This window comes from Streptopelia decaocto, assembly GCF_964273445.1.
Source record: "Streptopelia decaocto genome assembly, chromosome: 15".
NCBI classification, from domain to species: Eukaryota; Metazoa; Chordata; class Aves; order Columbiformes; family Columbidae; genus Streptopelia; species Streptopelia decaocto.
This window is the reverse complement of record NC_138670.1, coordinates 3,722,697-3,736,026: the sequence shown is the minus strand read 5'-3', so window position 1 is coordinate 3,736,026 and position 13,330 is coordinate 3,722,697. Positions and strand designations below refer to the sequence as shown.

General features: G+C 41.1%; 1 protein-coding gene across 2 annotated transcripts in view; it reads right to left on the bottom strand.

Moving 5' to 3' along the window:
* The window catches only part of SBNO1 (strawberry notch homolog 1), a 29,863-nt gene extending 16,779 nt beyond the window's left edge, over window positions 1-13,084 (bottom strand). Inside the window, exons 1-7 of one of the 2 annotated variants that reach the window (XM_082066426.1) lie at window positions 12,917-13,084; window positions 6,341-6,474; window positions 5,577-5,681; window positions 4,694-5,003; window positions 2,744-2,844; window positions 1,453-1,549; window positions 201-361 (exon numbers count right to left, since the gene is read on the bottom strand). In XM_082066426.1, the coding sequence (XP_081922552.1) occupies window positions 201-361; window positions 1,453-1,549; window positions 2,744-2,844; window positions 4,694-5,003; window positions 5,577-5,681; window positions 6,341-6,472 (906 nt within the window). In that variant the 5' untranslated portion in view covers window positions 6,473-6,474; window positions 12,917-13,084. Of the gene's footprint in view, window positions 1-200; window positions 362-1,452; window positions 1,550-2,743; window positions 2,845-4,693; window positions 5,004-5,576; window positions 5,682-6,340; window positions 6,475-11,962; window positions 12,384-12,916 lie in introns of those variants that run through there. The other variant, XM_082066427.1, reaches the window with a different exon arrangement.
* Window positions 13,085-13,330: the final 246 nt, after the last annotated feature.

Here is a 13,330-nt window from a genome sequence, read left to right as displayed (position 1 = left end):
GTGGTTTAGACAAAGCTTTCCTAGGTGTATTACCTCACATTTATCTCAACTGAAGCTCACCTGCCACATTCTAATGCAACTGAAACCTTTAAGTTCTTACTATTTCATCTCCTTGTAAAGTGGACATAGCTGCGCTTGGCAGACACTTTCTCTTCTTAAATTCTACATTATCTTTTGAGCTGTACTAATGTCTGGCATACCTGAGCTGCGTAAGTGATTGCTTCAAGTTGCAATGCTGACAACCAGCCACTATCAATTGTTTCCTCTGATATTGATGTCTGGTACCACACATCAGGAGGAGTCACACTGGATAAAGAGCTGGTTTCCACTACCGGGTCAGGATGACGTAGACCAATTTTTACTGGTTGAAAAGGGAAGATGAAAACGTAATTACAGAGCTCTGTTGCTGCAGCACAGGTTATTGTATTTACCAAAACAAATTACAACTGTCCACTGCAAAGGCTGAACTCAAGAACAACTATGTTTCATTGCAACAGTACTTAAAGTGTTAAACCGCATCTCATACAAAGGAATACATTAACCTGAATTTGTACAACTCTATAACTTTGTTTCTCAACACCTTCCCCCAGCTTTTCATGAAATTAGATAAAATTCAGTTCACAGAAAATGAAAATATTTGTACACTTAAAATGTTTGGAAAAGAACCCAAACAAACTGGTCTGGACCTTGCCTCCCCAAAAGGCCAGAGGCAGCCGCAAGATGCCAGAATCACAAAAGCAACATTCTTCTCACTGTTTATATAGTGCTGGTTTTAAGCAGTATGAGAGGAGAAAACATTTGGAACAGACATTGTTTAATTGCTGACAGATCTCAGTGACAATAGAAATTAACCATTTAGCTACAAACTCCATGCAAAATGTTCTGCCTTGCTTTTACAGCAGGTCAGCAATGTACCCAGGAAACAAGAGAACAGCTTTTCGTCACTGATTAAAATAAAGAATAGAAGGGGGGGAATTAAGGGGGGAGAGAGCAATTAACAGCAGTAAGACTCACTTTTTTTTAAGAAATAAAAAAGCTCTAAGAAGTCAGTCTGGAATAATGCAGGAAGAATGTGCTTAGGGTGACTTCACATCAGAAGACTCAAACTAGATTCTTAAGTGTAGCAGTGACCACTTAATCCCTTTATAAAATTTCCTCTGCCGAGGCACAAAGTGTCTTAACACAGGTAAAGAGCCTAATCCCAGTTCAATCATATTTTTGAAGTGAGTACTGCTCAAAGATACACTAAAGAATTCATTTTCTATTGAAAATAAAAATCTATGTGCCTTTCAGAACTAAGCATTATAGAACACAAAAATTTCCACAAATTCAGGTCCTTTTGACTTGATTCAGATAGTAACCTGTTTTCTGGTGTTAGTAACTACAGACGAGTAAATAACACATTAGGTCTAAAAACATTTAAGCCATTTGACATAAAACTGCAAGGCATACATTTTATTGGCATATACTCAGCGTAAGTTTCTGCATGGCCCATTTCTTCTTCATCTTCTTCCTCGGGTTCCTCCTCCTCCTTTACTGCTGGCACTTTCTAGAATAGAGAAATAACCTGCGTTAGTCAAACACCACCTTGTTAATATTCTGTGTTCTGGATATTAACATGAGAAATGAAATGAGCACAAACTTGCACATGAATGTTGTAACACGTGTAAGTAGATGAACCAGGGAGCAGCTGGGAAAACTACAGTCAGAACTGCAAGATTTCGTACACTTTGAACCACCCTCCCAAGACACAAAGTCAGGGAACTTCTCTCCTTTGCAAGGAGATTTAAGTACTTCAAACTCAAGTATAATTAAAAAAAATAAACACTTCTTGCAAAATTTTAAATCCAAACTGCCACTTAAAGAAAACTGTCTTGAAAACAGAACAGTTAACAGCCAAAATATATGTACTCGCATGAAGCCTCCTGCAGTTTCACATTCATTATGTAATTTCGCAATGTAAAACTGGGAAACAGTTGCAATAGTCACAGTTCTATCCAGTATGGTCTGAAACCTGACAGTTACCCATTTTTTAGGGTCATCTTGGTCAATGTAAATATATGAATAATTTTAAAGTACTCACTAGATGATAAATAAAATAAGCCTTCCACAATTATTCATTCAATGTTTAATATAAAAATATATATATATCTGAAAATCCTTCTGTATGTCAGTCCCTAAGAAGCACTGTTCAAACTTCAACCTGATTCTAGTTATCAGTGAAGATGCTGAAACTCAAGTGCTTACACCATCAGAATGTACTTTTGTTACATTTAGAAATTTGAATGATACTTAATTTACATCTTAAAAAAAAAAATCAAAAAAAAAAAAATCAAACCACCCAGGTCAGCCATGCTAGAAAAAAGTCTTAGTTTCCTTGTTGCTAGTTATACAAACTGGAATATTTTAAAAGAAAACATCTTCAAGCACAGAGCAAGTGATATGCTTATCAGCTTTAATTGGAACACACCCATCTTCGTCCACACAATGAAGTTCTGTTCAAGACAGTAATTTATTGAAATTGTCATCCACTATACAGGTATTCTGTTCTACACAGCTGCTACTTTTAGTCATGTAACCAAATATTCGTCTAGTGGAGAAACCAACCTTTCGACAAAACAGATGCACTTGATAATTCTACCACACAAAAGGCACGTATGAGTAACTACTGAAACTAGTCACAGGTGGTTATGGCCAATAAAATATACTTCTATTTAGCAACTTAACCATTTGTACTACTTACCATAGTAGGTGAAAAACTTCTCATTTTAATATCATTTATCCATATTCTTGCTACCTCTTTTGTGGAAGCCTCCTTCTTCACTGCACCATTGCTGAGATCAGCTATAAAAGAAAAGTTGTTTTACAGGAATTCCCTCCAAACGTCAACTAAAATTAACATCTTTCTCTAGTAAAGAGCTGGAAGAGACATTTAAAATGTCCAGTAGCACACTGATGCTTCAAGAACACAATGATGATTTTTGTCCAAATTAAAAAGTCTCTGAGCAAGCAGTTAAATCTGTTACTTCACCAACTGAAGAAACCTCCCATACAATACCACTGCATCTGACATGGCTGTGTAGGAGTTTCAGTATTTAGAAAAAAAAAAAAGGGGTTGGACCTTCACCAAATGTACACGTAATGTTAAGAAATACTCCATCTTGTGAGCCTTTGAAGTTTAACAACAAACCAGAAAGCCCAGTGTTTCAACAGAAATGAACTTACCTGGTCTGGTGGCATTTACCACCTTAGGAGAAACTACAATTATTTCTGTAAAACAAAAAAAGTCAACACTTGGGACTCAATTGTCTAAAGTTTGTAACAAGATCCTTCAAAGAGGATGATTTATTAACCTGCCTGTCCTCAGCCCAATTTGGAAGCAACTGGCAACAGGGCTCAGTACTGAACTCAAAAAAATTACACAAGGATGGAGATAAAACATTGTGAGCAGCTGTCAAGGTTCTGTCACATTGACAGTCAATGCACGTAATAAATTTCACATAATTGCCCTTCAAAGACAATTAATACAATTGCACAAATAAAGTTTTCCTCAAAGAGGTTCCATAATTTAACTCTAATATTTTCCAATCAAGAACTGCTGCCTGAATTATATGAAAAGACCATGTTGCTTTCCAAGACCTTCTCTACCCTTGGATTTTCTACAAGTATTCAGTTGCGTGTCTCAACCTCAATTTTTGTCAATCACTCCGTAACAAAGCAATAAAACAAGGATGCACATTCTTCTTTTTGTTTCAGCCCCAGACAGCTTTACATATTGCACGCTCTATCTGCAACTGAAAAAAATAGGTTACTTCCAACCCCGCCTATGAAAATAGGCAGAGACAATGAAAATAATGCAGAAAAAGTCTCTGTACTTTTCAAAAGCAGCAGCAAGAGACATTTTCAATCTTAACTAGTCTGTTCTTAACCTCATGCTAAAACTAGAATAACCTGAAATAATCAAGTAATACATACAGATGCACGTTTTCCTTTATATTAAGTGGACCACATAACCTGTCCACATATTAGAAGAAACATACAAAAAAAGATTATGAAAGGAATCATAAAATGAACATTTGGAGTGTGGTAACTTAAATGCCACAAGTACTTTGTTAACACCACATTTAAGAAGTAACATGGAAACAATCAGCAAGCTTTTCGGACTTAAGTTTTTAAACACAATAGATCTGATGCCTCCCATGAAACATGGAGGGAGAGACAAGTTCTTTCTCAGGAGATGCTTTACAGAAACCCCCTATGATAGAGCACTCTCACAAACTACAAATCTAGTTTGGAAGATGAAAACAAAAAAAAGTGCTCACTTGTCATAGTTCTACAGCAAATATACAGCAGAACAAAAACTGACACAGACTCAAGATAACTACATCCACTTCAGTATTGTTCGACAACTGATTTTACCCATTTAACAGCTGCAATCTAAAACGTTATTTTGCTCATGTCTTGCAGTAAATCAGAAGTTTAATATATTTTAAAGCCTGTTATTTAGTATTACCTCACCCTGAATTTTAACACTATTAAAGTTAGAACAGAATTTATCAGGTTTTCTGAACCATTTCATTTTGCTGTGATATGTTACCAATCAATGAAAATACAAGATGTGAAAGATCTTCACATTACATTGTTTCACATTTTGTCTAAAATAGCATAATAATGGAGAAAGAAGAAAACTCACTTGCTGCTGTTGCTACTGGTTGGGCAATATTAGGAGGTGGCTTCAGTTTCATGAGTTCGTTAAGACTATTATTCTTGAGCAGATCTTTCAGCTGAATCTGGTCCTTGGAAGGTGCAGTGGTCAAGGCATTGCGAACTGCTGGTGCTGCAACCGACGGTCGAGTAGTTGTGCTGGTCTGAATTATTTTTGCTACGGTGATAGTCTGTCTCGTAGTAGTAACAGGTGTTGTTTTTGTCATCACTATGGTAGTTCCCAAAGTTGGAAGCTGATTTATTTGATTCAGCACAAAGGTTGTGGTGGATGGTGGTTGCTAGCAACAAAGAACCAGGCAAATTTTCAGAATACAGGGGAAAAATAAGCAGAGTTTATTAGCCTTTCACCTGGAGCACAGGAGTCACCAGTTTTTAAGACACTTGTAATAAGAAATGTCTCAACATAATACACTGAAAGTGCTAGAGCATCTCCTGGTGCAACCACCTGAGCATGAAGTGTCTATCAGTATATTACCATACGTATTTTTGAGTGGTGTTTTTCAATTTTATTTTAAGGTAAAGGACATTAAAAACCAGCATGACAGATTAATCATGTACGTACAAGACGTGACTACTACAGGTACAAGAACACTAAGCTGAAGAGAATTTCCAATATATAAACTAGCTACACAACTAGCAGAGAAAATAGCTTGGTTTTTACCCCTTGGCTGGACACCAGGTGCCCACTGAGCCGCTCTATTGCTCCCCCTCCTCAACTGGACAGGGGGAGAAAAAAACATGATCAAAGGCTCAAGATAAGGACAGTAAGATCAGTAATTACTGCCATGGGCTAAACAGGCTCAACTTGGGGTAACACCACAGACACAAAATCCCCAAGTATCAATTCTTACCCGAACATTTAATAAGGCTGGACTTGATACGGTCTCTGGCTCCTGTTTCACAGCAGCTGTGGCCTCAGTCTCCAAGCCTAGTTCTAACGCACTAAGTGGCACTGACTGCAGGGAAAAGAAAGTAAGGATCAGGAAACACATTAGCGGGGAAAAAAATCCCTCAAGACTAAATATTCACCCACAAAATGGAAGTTAATGGGCAAGTCCTTAACTGTGCTCATTAACAAAGGTTCCACTGAAAATAAAGATCATCAAGTGGTTGATTTCCCATTCAAAGAAGTTAAACGTATAACACCTGGTTAGTTAATTGTGGTGAAAACGTAATTAGTCTTGTGATGTCACCACTCAACATACTACTGTTTCCAGTCTGTAACTGAAATCGTTACATTCTTACAGACTGAATACTGTCATGGAGCTTAAACACCGTGTTATATTACACTTTTTGGACATTTTATAGAGCAGAGCAGCTAGACTCCAGTAATATTAAACTTAGCCATGGATACGTGACAACACGCTCCCACTTAATATCCAGAAGTTAAGCATATTTAATGTTTGCACTGAGCTCAATAGTGTATTTCAGACTGTTTTTTGTATAGAATTTTAAAATTAATTAGCAAGTTATTTTCTAATTTCAGTACTATTAAGCAAGAAATACAAGAAAACTCATTCTTTAACCACTTGCTATGGCCACCATCCCCACCCTCCACAAAACATCAAGTACAAGCTCTCTTATCCTCTAGCAACAACTATGTTCTTCTTTTAACCTGCTGAACAGCTGGAGTTGGTGCTGGATTTGCAAGAACCACATCCGGAGAGTCAATATCAAATAGATCATTTGGACTGATTCCACTCTCACTCAAAGCAGCAAGCAACAGATCTTGTCCTGGCTCCACCATCTCTGGAGAAAAAAGAAAAAGGAACCATAAAGACAAGTTACATTTAATTCTGCTTCATTTTGTGCACACGCACTCACATTTAAATTTCCCTTTCCTGGATTTAAGGGCACACGCACTGCTGACTCTCATACACAGAGTTTCACTTTCTAGATTTGCTCTGGTTCCTTTGTTCTTTTGTAGATTTTTTTCCTCTATTTTGTGTTTTAAATTTTTTTCTATATACCCACCACATTTAGGAGCCAAAAAAAAGAAAAATTATTTACTATATGAAATGCTATCATACCCGCAACCTTAAAAAGAAAAAACACTTCTAGTCTTCACTACATTTTTAAGCATCACAAGAAACACCAAGAGGCAGAAATGGTGCGACTGTGTGATGCTCATGATGCGTCTCTGCCAGTGAAGCTCACTGCACAAGCGAAGCACAATTAAAACTCATTTAGTTTATCTTGTAACAACAAGTTAGCGATAAAAAGCTTATAAGGAAAGCTTTTATTTCTTCCTTGCCATTACATTAGGTAGTAATTCATTCATCAGGGAAATTTTGTTTTGCATAGTGGAAAGAACAAATGTTCCACTATTATAGTATGTTAACTACATATTAAATAGGACACTAACATCAGGTCACAGACTCCTTTATGTGTAGGACAAGGAAAATTCATTTCAAAAAGCTATTCTAGATAGTGTAAAAACTTAGTAAAAAGCCAAACACACTACATTTTAAGATGAAGAGGGAAGATAATGTGTTTTGCTTCCTTAAGAAGGAAGCCCATTTGCCCTAGTACTAAGACAGCAAGTAAATGAGTCCACATCACTAGAGCTGTTGCTTATGTCTTCTCAGATATACCCCAAGCAGAAACTCATTTCACTTATTCTCCACAGCCTGTAATGCCCACTGGTAAAAAATAAAACATTGAAAACCAACAAAACTGAGCACCTGCTATAAAACAAACAAATACATTTACTGAGATTTTAGATGCGCTCACTGACAGACTCTGAAACAGCTCTCACTTGCTTCTCCCTCTCTACATGTACAGCAAAGCCACATCCAGCTGTTTGGTCACACACAGAGCGAAGTACATGTAGCAGAACAGGTAATTCTTGTAATAAATAAAGCCCCGGGCACTTCATTCTTACTCTTCCTAGTTTTAATCTGCCCAATAGCAGGGAGAAACCTTCTTTTAGTGGACTGACACTAAGATGGCTGCACCACAATTGCAGTGGTGGATATAAGGTACTCGGACAAGGGGAAGACAGATTTTTAAGCACTACAGACTGTACCCAAAGAAACAAATAATAACTGTTAGAACTGCTACTAACCACATGCAATGCCATTAAACACCACTTGCTGGGTCAGAACTAGAATCTTTTTTAAGACATTTGAGGTGATCAGCTAAATTGGCAGAACGACCTGGTTTGCAGTTATCAGATACAGAAGATATTAAGAAATATTGAGACATCTGGCAGATTTAATTAACATGGCAGGTCCTTCCAAGATGTCACCTCCCACTAGTCTGTCTCCTAGAACCCTGAATGGGTCAAGAAAAATGAGTAAGAACAGACTGTTAGCTTCACCTTCCAGAAGGACGAAGCCTCCTGCATCAAAAAGAGGGGACTACACAAATATATTAATTGGTTAGGATAAATCCTTAATTTTCATCCAACTAAGACACCAACAGTGATCATCGTATCTAAGCTCAGAAGCTTACAACATTGTTTACTAATTAGAAACAAGTGAGAGGAGAAAGATTAACTCTGCAGATCAAGTTTTAGCTTATCAGTACTTTTGGTGTTAGGAACTTTAGAGCCGCTATTGAAAGTGAATTTCTCTACAGAAGGGGAATTAACACAAGTAACCCCCTCAAACCAGCAGCTCTGAAACATTTTACAGTATCCGTTTGGCAAAAATGCACAAACACTCCGCCACACAGTGTAACATCCACAACTCTGCTCAATGCGGTCAAATAAAAATGTCTAAATGTGCAAGGAAAAAAGTTTGCTGTGTCATTATTTGGTCTGCATGTAGTTTCGATCACGCCATCTCTAAAAGAAAGTATGACTAAAACTTGGTGGAGAGAAAACTGGCCATACTGACTAGAGGCAGGGAAGGCAGAAGCTTGGGGCTGTTTACTTCAAAGAGAACTGAAACGACAAAATTACCCAAGATAACTCCTCGTCTACTCTGGCAATATACAAAGGAAAGGCCTTTCTATTAAGTTGAGAGTCAAAGCAAAACCGAGGCTATAAAAAATGCCAACACTACCCAAGAACATCTACCTCGACCACTCTAAAATGGTGCCGCAACCTAGCAAGTCTGTTTCAAGTCAAGTTCAACACAACCATGATGACACTAAACTCTACATTTTTAACTTTTAAAAATAAGATGCTTTGAGTACCTTAAGCACAGTCTAACCAAATTCAGAAAAAAAAAATAAAAATAGCAGTAATAGTTTAATTGGTTACTTCCAAGTCTTCGCTTAGTGATACATATTCGCCTAGTGACCAGTGATAGAAACTAGTACAGTGAATCCTAAAATTCCAGAATAAGTATCTTCAGTGTAGAACCATCCCTTTTCTTAGCAGAGCTGTTTTCACGTAAGAAATGCCCCAGCTGCATCTCTTATGCTAACTGCAATTTTAAGTCTTGAAAATTAGCAGTTGCTAAGAAGGCAGCAAAAAGCTCAGTAAAACAGCAGCAATTGTTTACTTGTCTGTCAGTTTGGACAATGAAAGTTTGACTAGTTTCACTTATTTTGTTTCTGCACACTAGGAACAAAGCTTCATTGTTTGAAACTGGAACAAAAGGAATTCTGACCTTCTAGAATTTTTACATTAAAAAAAAAATCACTGAATACATACCACCAATTTTAGGCTTTGTAAAACTTCCAAGCACTGTTGCTGCCCTCCTTGCACTCTTTAATTTCTCTTTCCCCCCATATAGTTTTAATTTAGTAAGGAAATTAAATGGTGGGGGGGAAAGACAAAAACAAAAACCAAACCAAGAACCACCCAGGAGAAGCTGCATCATGGTAGCTTAGTTTATTTTTTGTGACATACACTAGTCAAGCCTGAAATGTTATCACGCTGAAACAGCTCCACGATCTTACAAGGTAGGAGCCTCTTTAGTTAACATAAGTGAAAGGGACTTTACCAAGCTCTGCAGCTCAGCTTTGGCAATACTATATAAGGACCTGTTTGCCACATCTTAAAAATCTCCCAAAGAAAATAGTTATAAAAAAGTTGTGAATATTACAAGCTGTTCCCTGAGCATTTCACCAGTTGAAGAACTGTTCTGAGCGTGCAGAATCTTGCAGCTAAGGTTGTCTATGTTTAGTTAGTCTGTCCAATATCAGTGAGCGAGAACCAACCTGTTAGATAAAACTAAAAAAATGTATTTATAAAATTTCAACAGTAGTATCTCTATTTTCTTTGTATTAATAATATAAACTGCTGCCATTTCAAGAACATCTATCACAACACACCAAGCATTTTTTAAGGTGCTCTTCTGCTGAAGAATAGAGCCTGAAACTTTGATTAAAAGACAGTTTTGCTGCCACTGCACATTATGTAAATAATTTCCGATTTAAAGACACAAAACCAGAATGCCATGTTTAATATTGTGTCATGTATCCATGCCAACATGGCTCTCTCCCTCCCTCCATTTTAGCTTTTGTACAAAGAAGCAAAACAAAAAGAGATTCTAAAACACGTGTCAAGCAACCTGCTCTCCATTTCCTCTAAGAGAAATAATGGTAAAATCCTAAACAATTAAAAGGCTTTTGATTTTAAAGTCTGTGAGTTACATGTTGTAACACTGTACACCTGAAGTACTTATTTAAAAATCACAATGAACACTAATATCACAACTTAGCCCAAATCAAACATCATCATCAACCAGGTCCAGCTATTTCCAAACCCTTCGGACATGTGGTCTCTGTGGAGAACCCAACCTGCAAACTCAGGTTTTAATGCCTGGCCTGAGACACTAACATAGCAAAGCAATTCTTGTTCTCCTTTTACTGGAAGGGTTTTTCCCACAGGCTGAGGAATATGTATCACTTGAACTATACTGGAAGCCATTTAAAATACCCTCCAAATTATCTGGCTGTCTCAACTGTGAGCTATTATCAACCTAAAAATTTCACATCTCCATTTGCAGCCTCTTAACAGAGAGGTAAGGGCTGCAAAGCCCCAATCCCAAACAACAGGACTCTCTGGATATCCAGATAGATCTGCTTATCTCGCAGCTTTTGACTCCTGAAGGCAACCTGGGTAACAACAAAACAGAAAGAACTCAACCAGCCCAATCCCTTCTGGTCCTTTCCAAGTCACCATCTAATCAAAGAGTAAAACACTAATTACTGAACCCACCCACCCCTACATGCTTTAACCTCAAGACTAGTAGTTGAGATTGCATTTAAATGGACAAACTTCTGATTTTTGTGAAAATGATTCCAATCCTGTAAAAAACACACCGGTTTTCCAACCCCTGGTTACCTCTCCAAAGTCATAGCTTGAGAGGACATGAGGTACAGCTCAGGATACTGTGGGATTCAAATCAGCCTCAAAACTGTCTTATGAGTGTTTACGGAATTTACACTATTCAGGATAGCTGTAAGCTGTGAAATTCAGAAGTTGTTAAAGAGACTTAACAATACAATGATTTGGCATGAAATCAGCTTTCACACTAAGTGGTTGAAGGTGATAATTTAGCCAGTAGTGAAAGTTTTTAAGATGTAAAAACCCAGAAGAGATAAGAGCAGTATCTGAGCACCAGAACCCTTCCTCAGTTTTGGCCTGAGTCAGTTCTAAGTGTATCTCAAGCAACAAGAAATACATTAACTGTATCTGGAACCTACTTCAATAGCTTTTGAGTAGCTATCAGCCAGTTCTGACACCAGAGAACCTGTCTGGGCAGTACCACAAACTGTTCACATTTTATTTTTAAAGACTAAGATTTCACTCAAATGAAACGTGCTGCTAACGAAGATAGAGAAAAGCAAACCAAATGTGCTGTTATACAGCTTCTACCATAGTAAATTCTTCGCTTTACCTCATTGAGTTTTTCAATTTAAGGGAAAGAAAAAAAAAACCTTGCAAAATATTCTTGTATATATTTACATTATTTTAATCCAGACACAGCTCATGGACTCTAAAGCCACACAGTCTCATGCTAATTCTTAACTCTAGAACAAGTTAAAAAAATTCTTAGCGTGAGCAAACAGCACAGACTAATGTTAACTAAGACATCAATTCAACCTTTTAAAGCGTTTAAAGGCTTTGCCTCATCTTTAACAGAAATCAATCATCTAAAATCAGCCTACGAGTACCTGGAAGGAAATACGAGTTCTAATTTATACCCTCCAACAGCGCAGAACCTGATCAGCTAAAAATAATAATGTAACAACAGAAAAAATATAGAAGAAAAACCCACAAGGCCTCTTCCCCTTCAGCCTGTAAAGGCATTTTTAATGTTAAACAATTACTCACCCTAGCAACCCCCGTGCGAGGTGCGCTCGGGAACAGTTCCCTGGACTTTGAGGCCGGGTCTGTGGCCGCCACGTCCGGCCCCCCCGCCCCGGGCCGGGAGCTGCGGGGCCCCGGTGGGGGGGGGTCCCGGTCCCAGCCCCGCCAACACGTGTTCCCGACATAAACTTCCGGGTTAGGCAAGAATTGGCTGCGTAATTGTGTCCCATGCACGACTTTTTTGTTTTCAGCCTTTCGTGGCTTTAAAGAGCCCTTTAATTGCGTTCGGAGCGCGGGGAAGGGCGACAGAGCTGCGGCTCACGGCGGCTTTTAGAGCTGCTCAAGCACCATAAATCACCAGCAAACACCCCCCCGCCTCGTTTCACCAGAGCGGCTCCATTTCAAACCTTAACAATTAACCCAGACGCGGAAAGAGCGCACAAAGGCGCGGACCCGGCAGGGAGACGCCGCGGTCCCGATGCCGTTGTAGCCGAGCAGGGCGGGGGGAGCCCCAGCCCCGCGGCCGCCCCCCCACCCCCGCGCCGCCGGCTCCGCCAGCCGCTCCCCGAACGCTTCCCCGGAGCCAGGGGGCTTCGCCGCCCGCCCCAGCGGCCCCTCCGCCCCCACACGCGCTCCAGCACAAAGTTTGCCCGACTCCCGGGGAAGCGGCGGTGCCGCCGAGGCAGCGGGGCCCTCCCCCGCACGCCGGCCCGGCCCTGGCCCACCGGGGACCCCCGGCGGGGGCGGCGGCGCGGCCCAGCCCAGGCTCAGAGGCGGAGGGAGACGCGGAGCTCGCTGCCTGCACGGCGACCTCCGTTCCGGTCACCCTCCCGCTGCCGCCGCGGGCCCAGCCGCCCGGTAACGGAGGACTGAGGGGAGGAAACCCCCAGGGGCGCCGCGGCGACCCCACCACGCAGGGAGCAGCCCGAGGCGGCCGGGCAGGCCCGCGGTCAGGCGAACGGGCGGAGCGGGACTCACTCTCTCTCGCTCTCGGTCCTCCCGCAGCCGGTCCTGGAAGTCTCCGCCGCTGGCCCCGCCGCTTTCTAACTCACGGCCGCCATCTTTGCCCTCCCTCCCCTCTCACAGGGGAGGGGGAGGGGAGGGGGCCGGGGCCGCCCGCCGCGCCGCACCACGTGACCGCCGCCGCACCTCCCCCCGCCCGGCGCGACGCACCCTCCCCACGTGACACCCGCCACCGCCCGCCGCTGGACCGCGCTCCGCGCCACGTGACCCAACCACCGCCTCCACCCTGTCACGTGGCCCGGCTGCCGCGGTCTCTCGCCCATCCCCCCGCCCGCCCCCCCCCCCCCCCCGCCGCTGCCGCCGCCGCCGGGCTTTGGCGCGCGCTCCCCGCGGTCCCCGTTCACGTGACATGCGGCTCCTTGTCGCTCC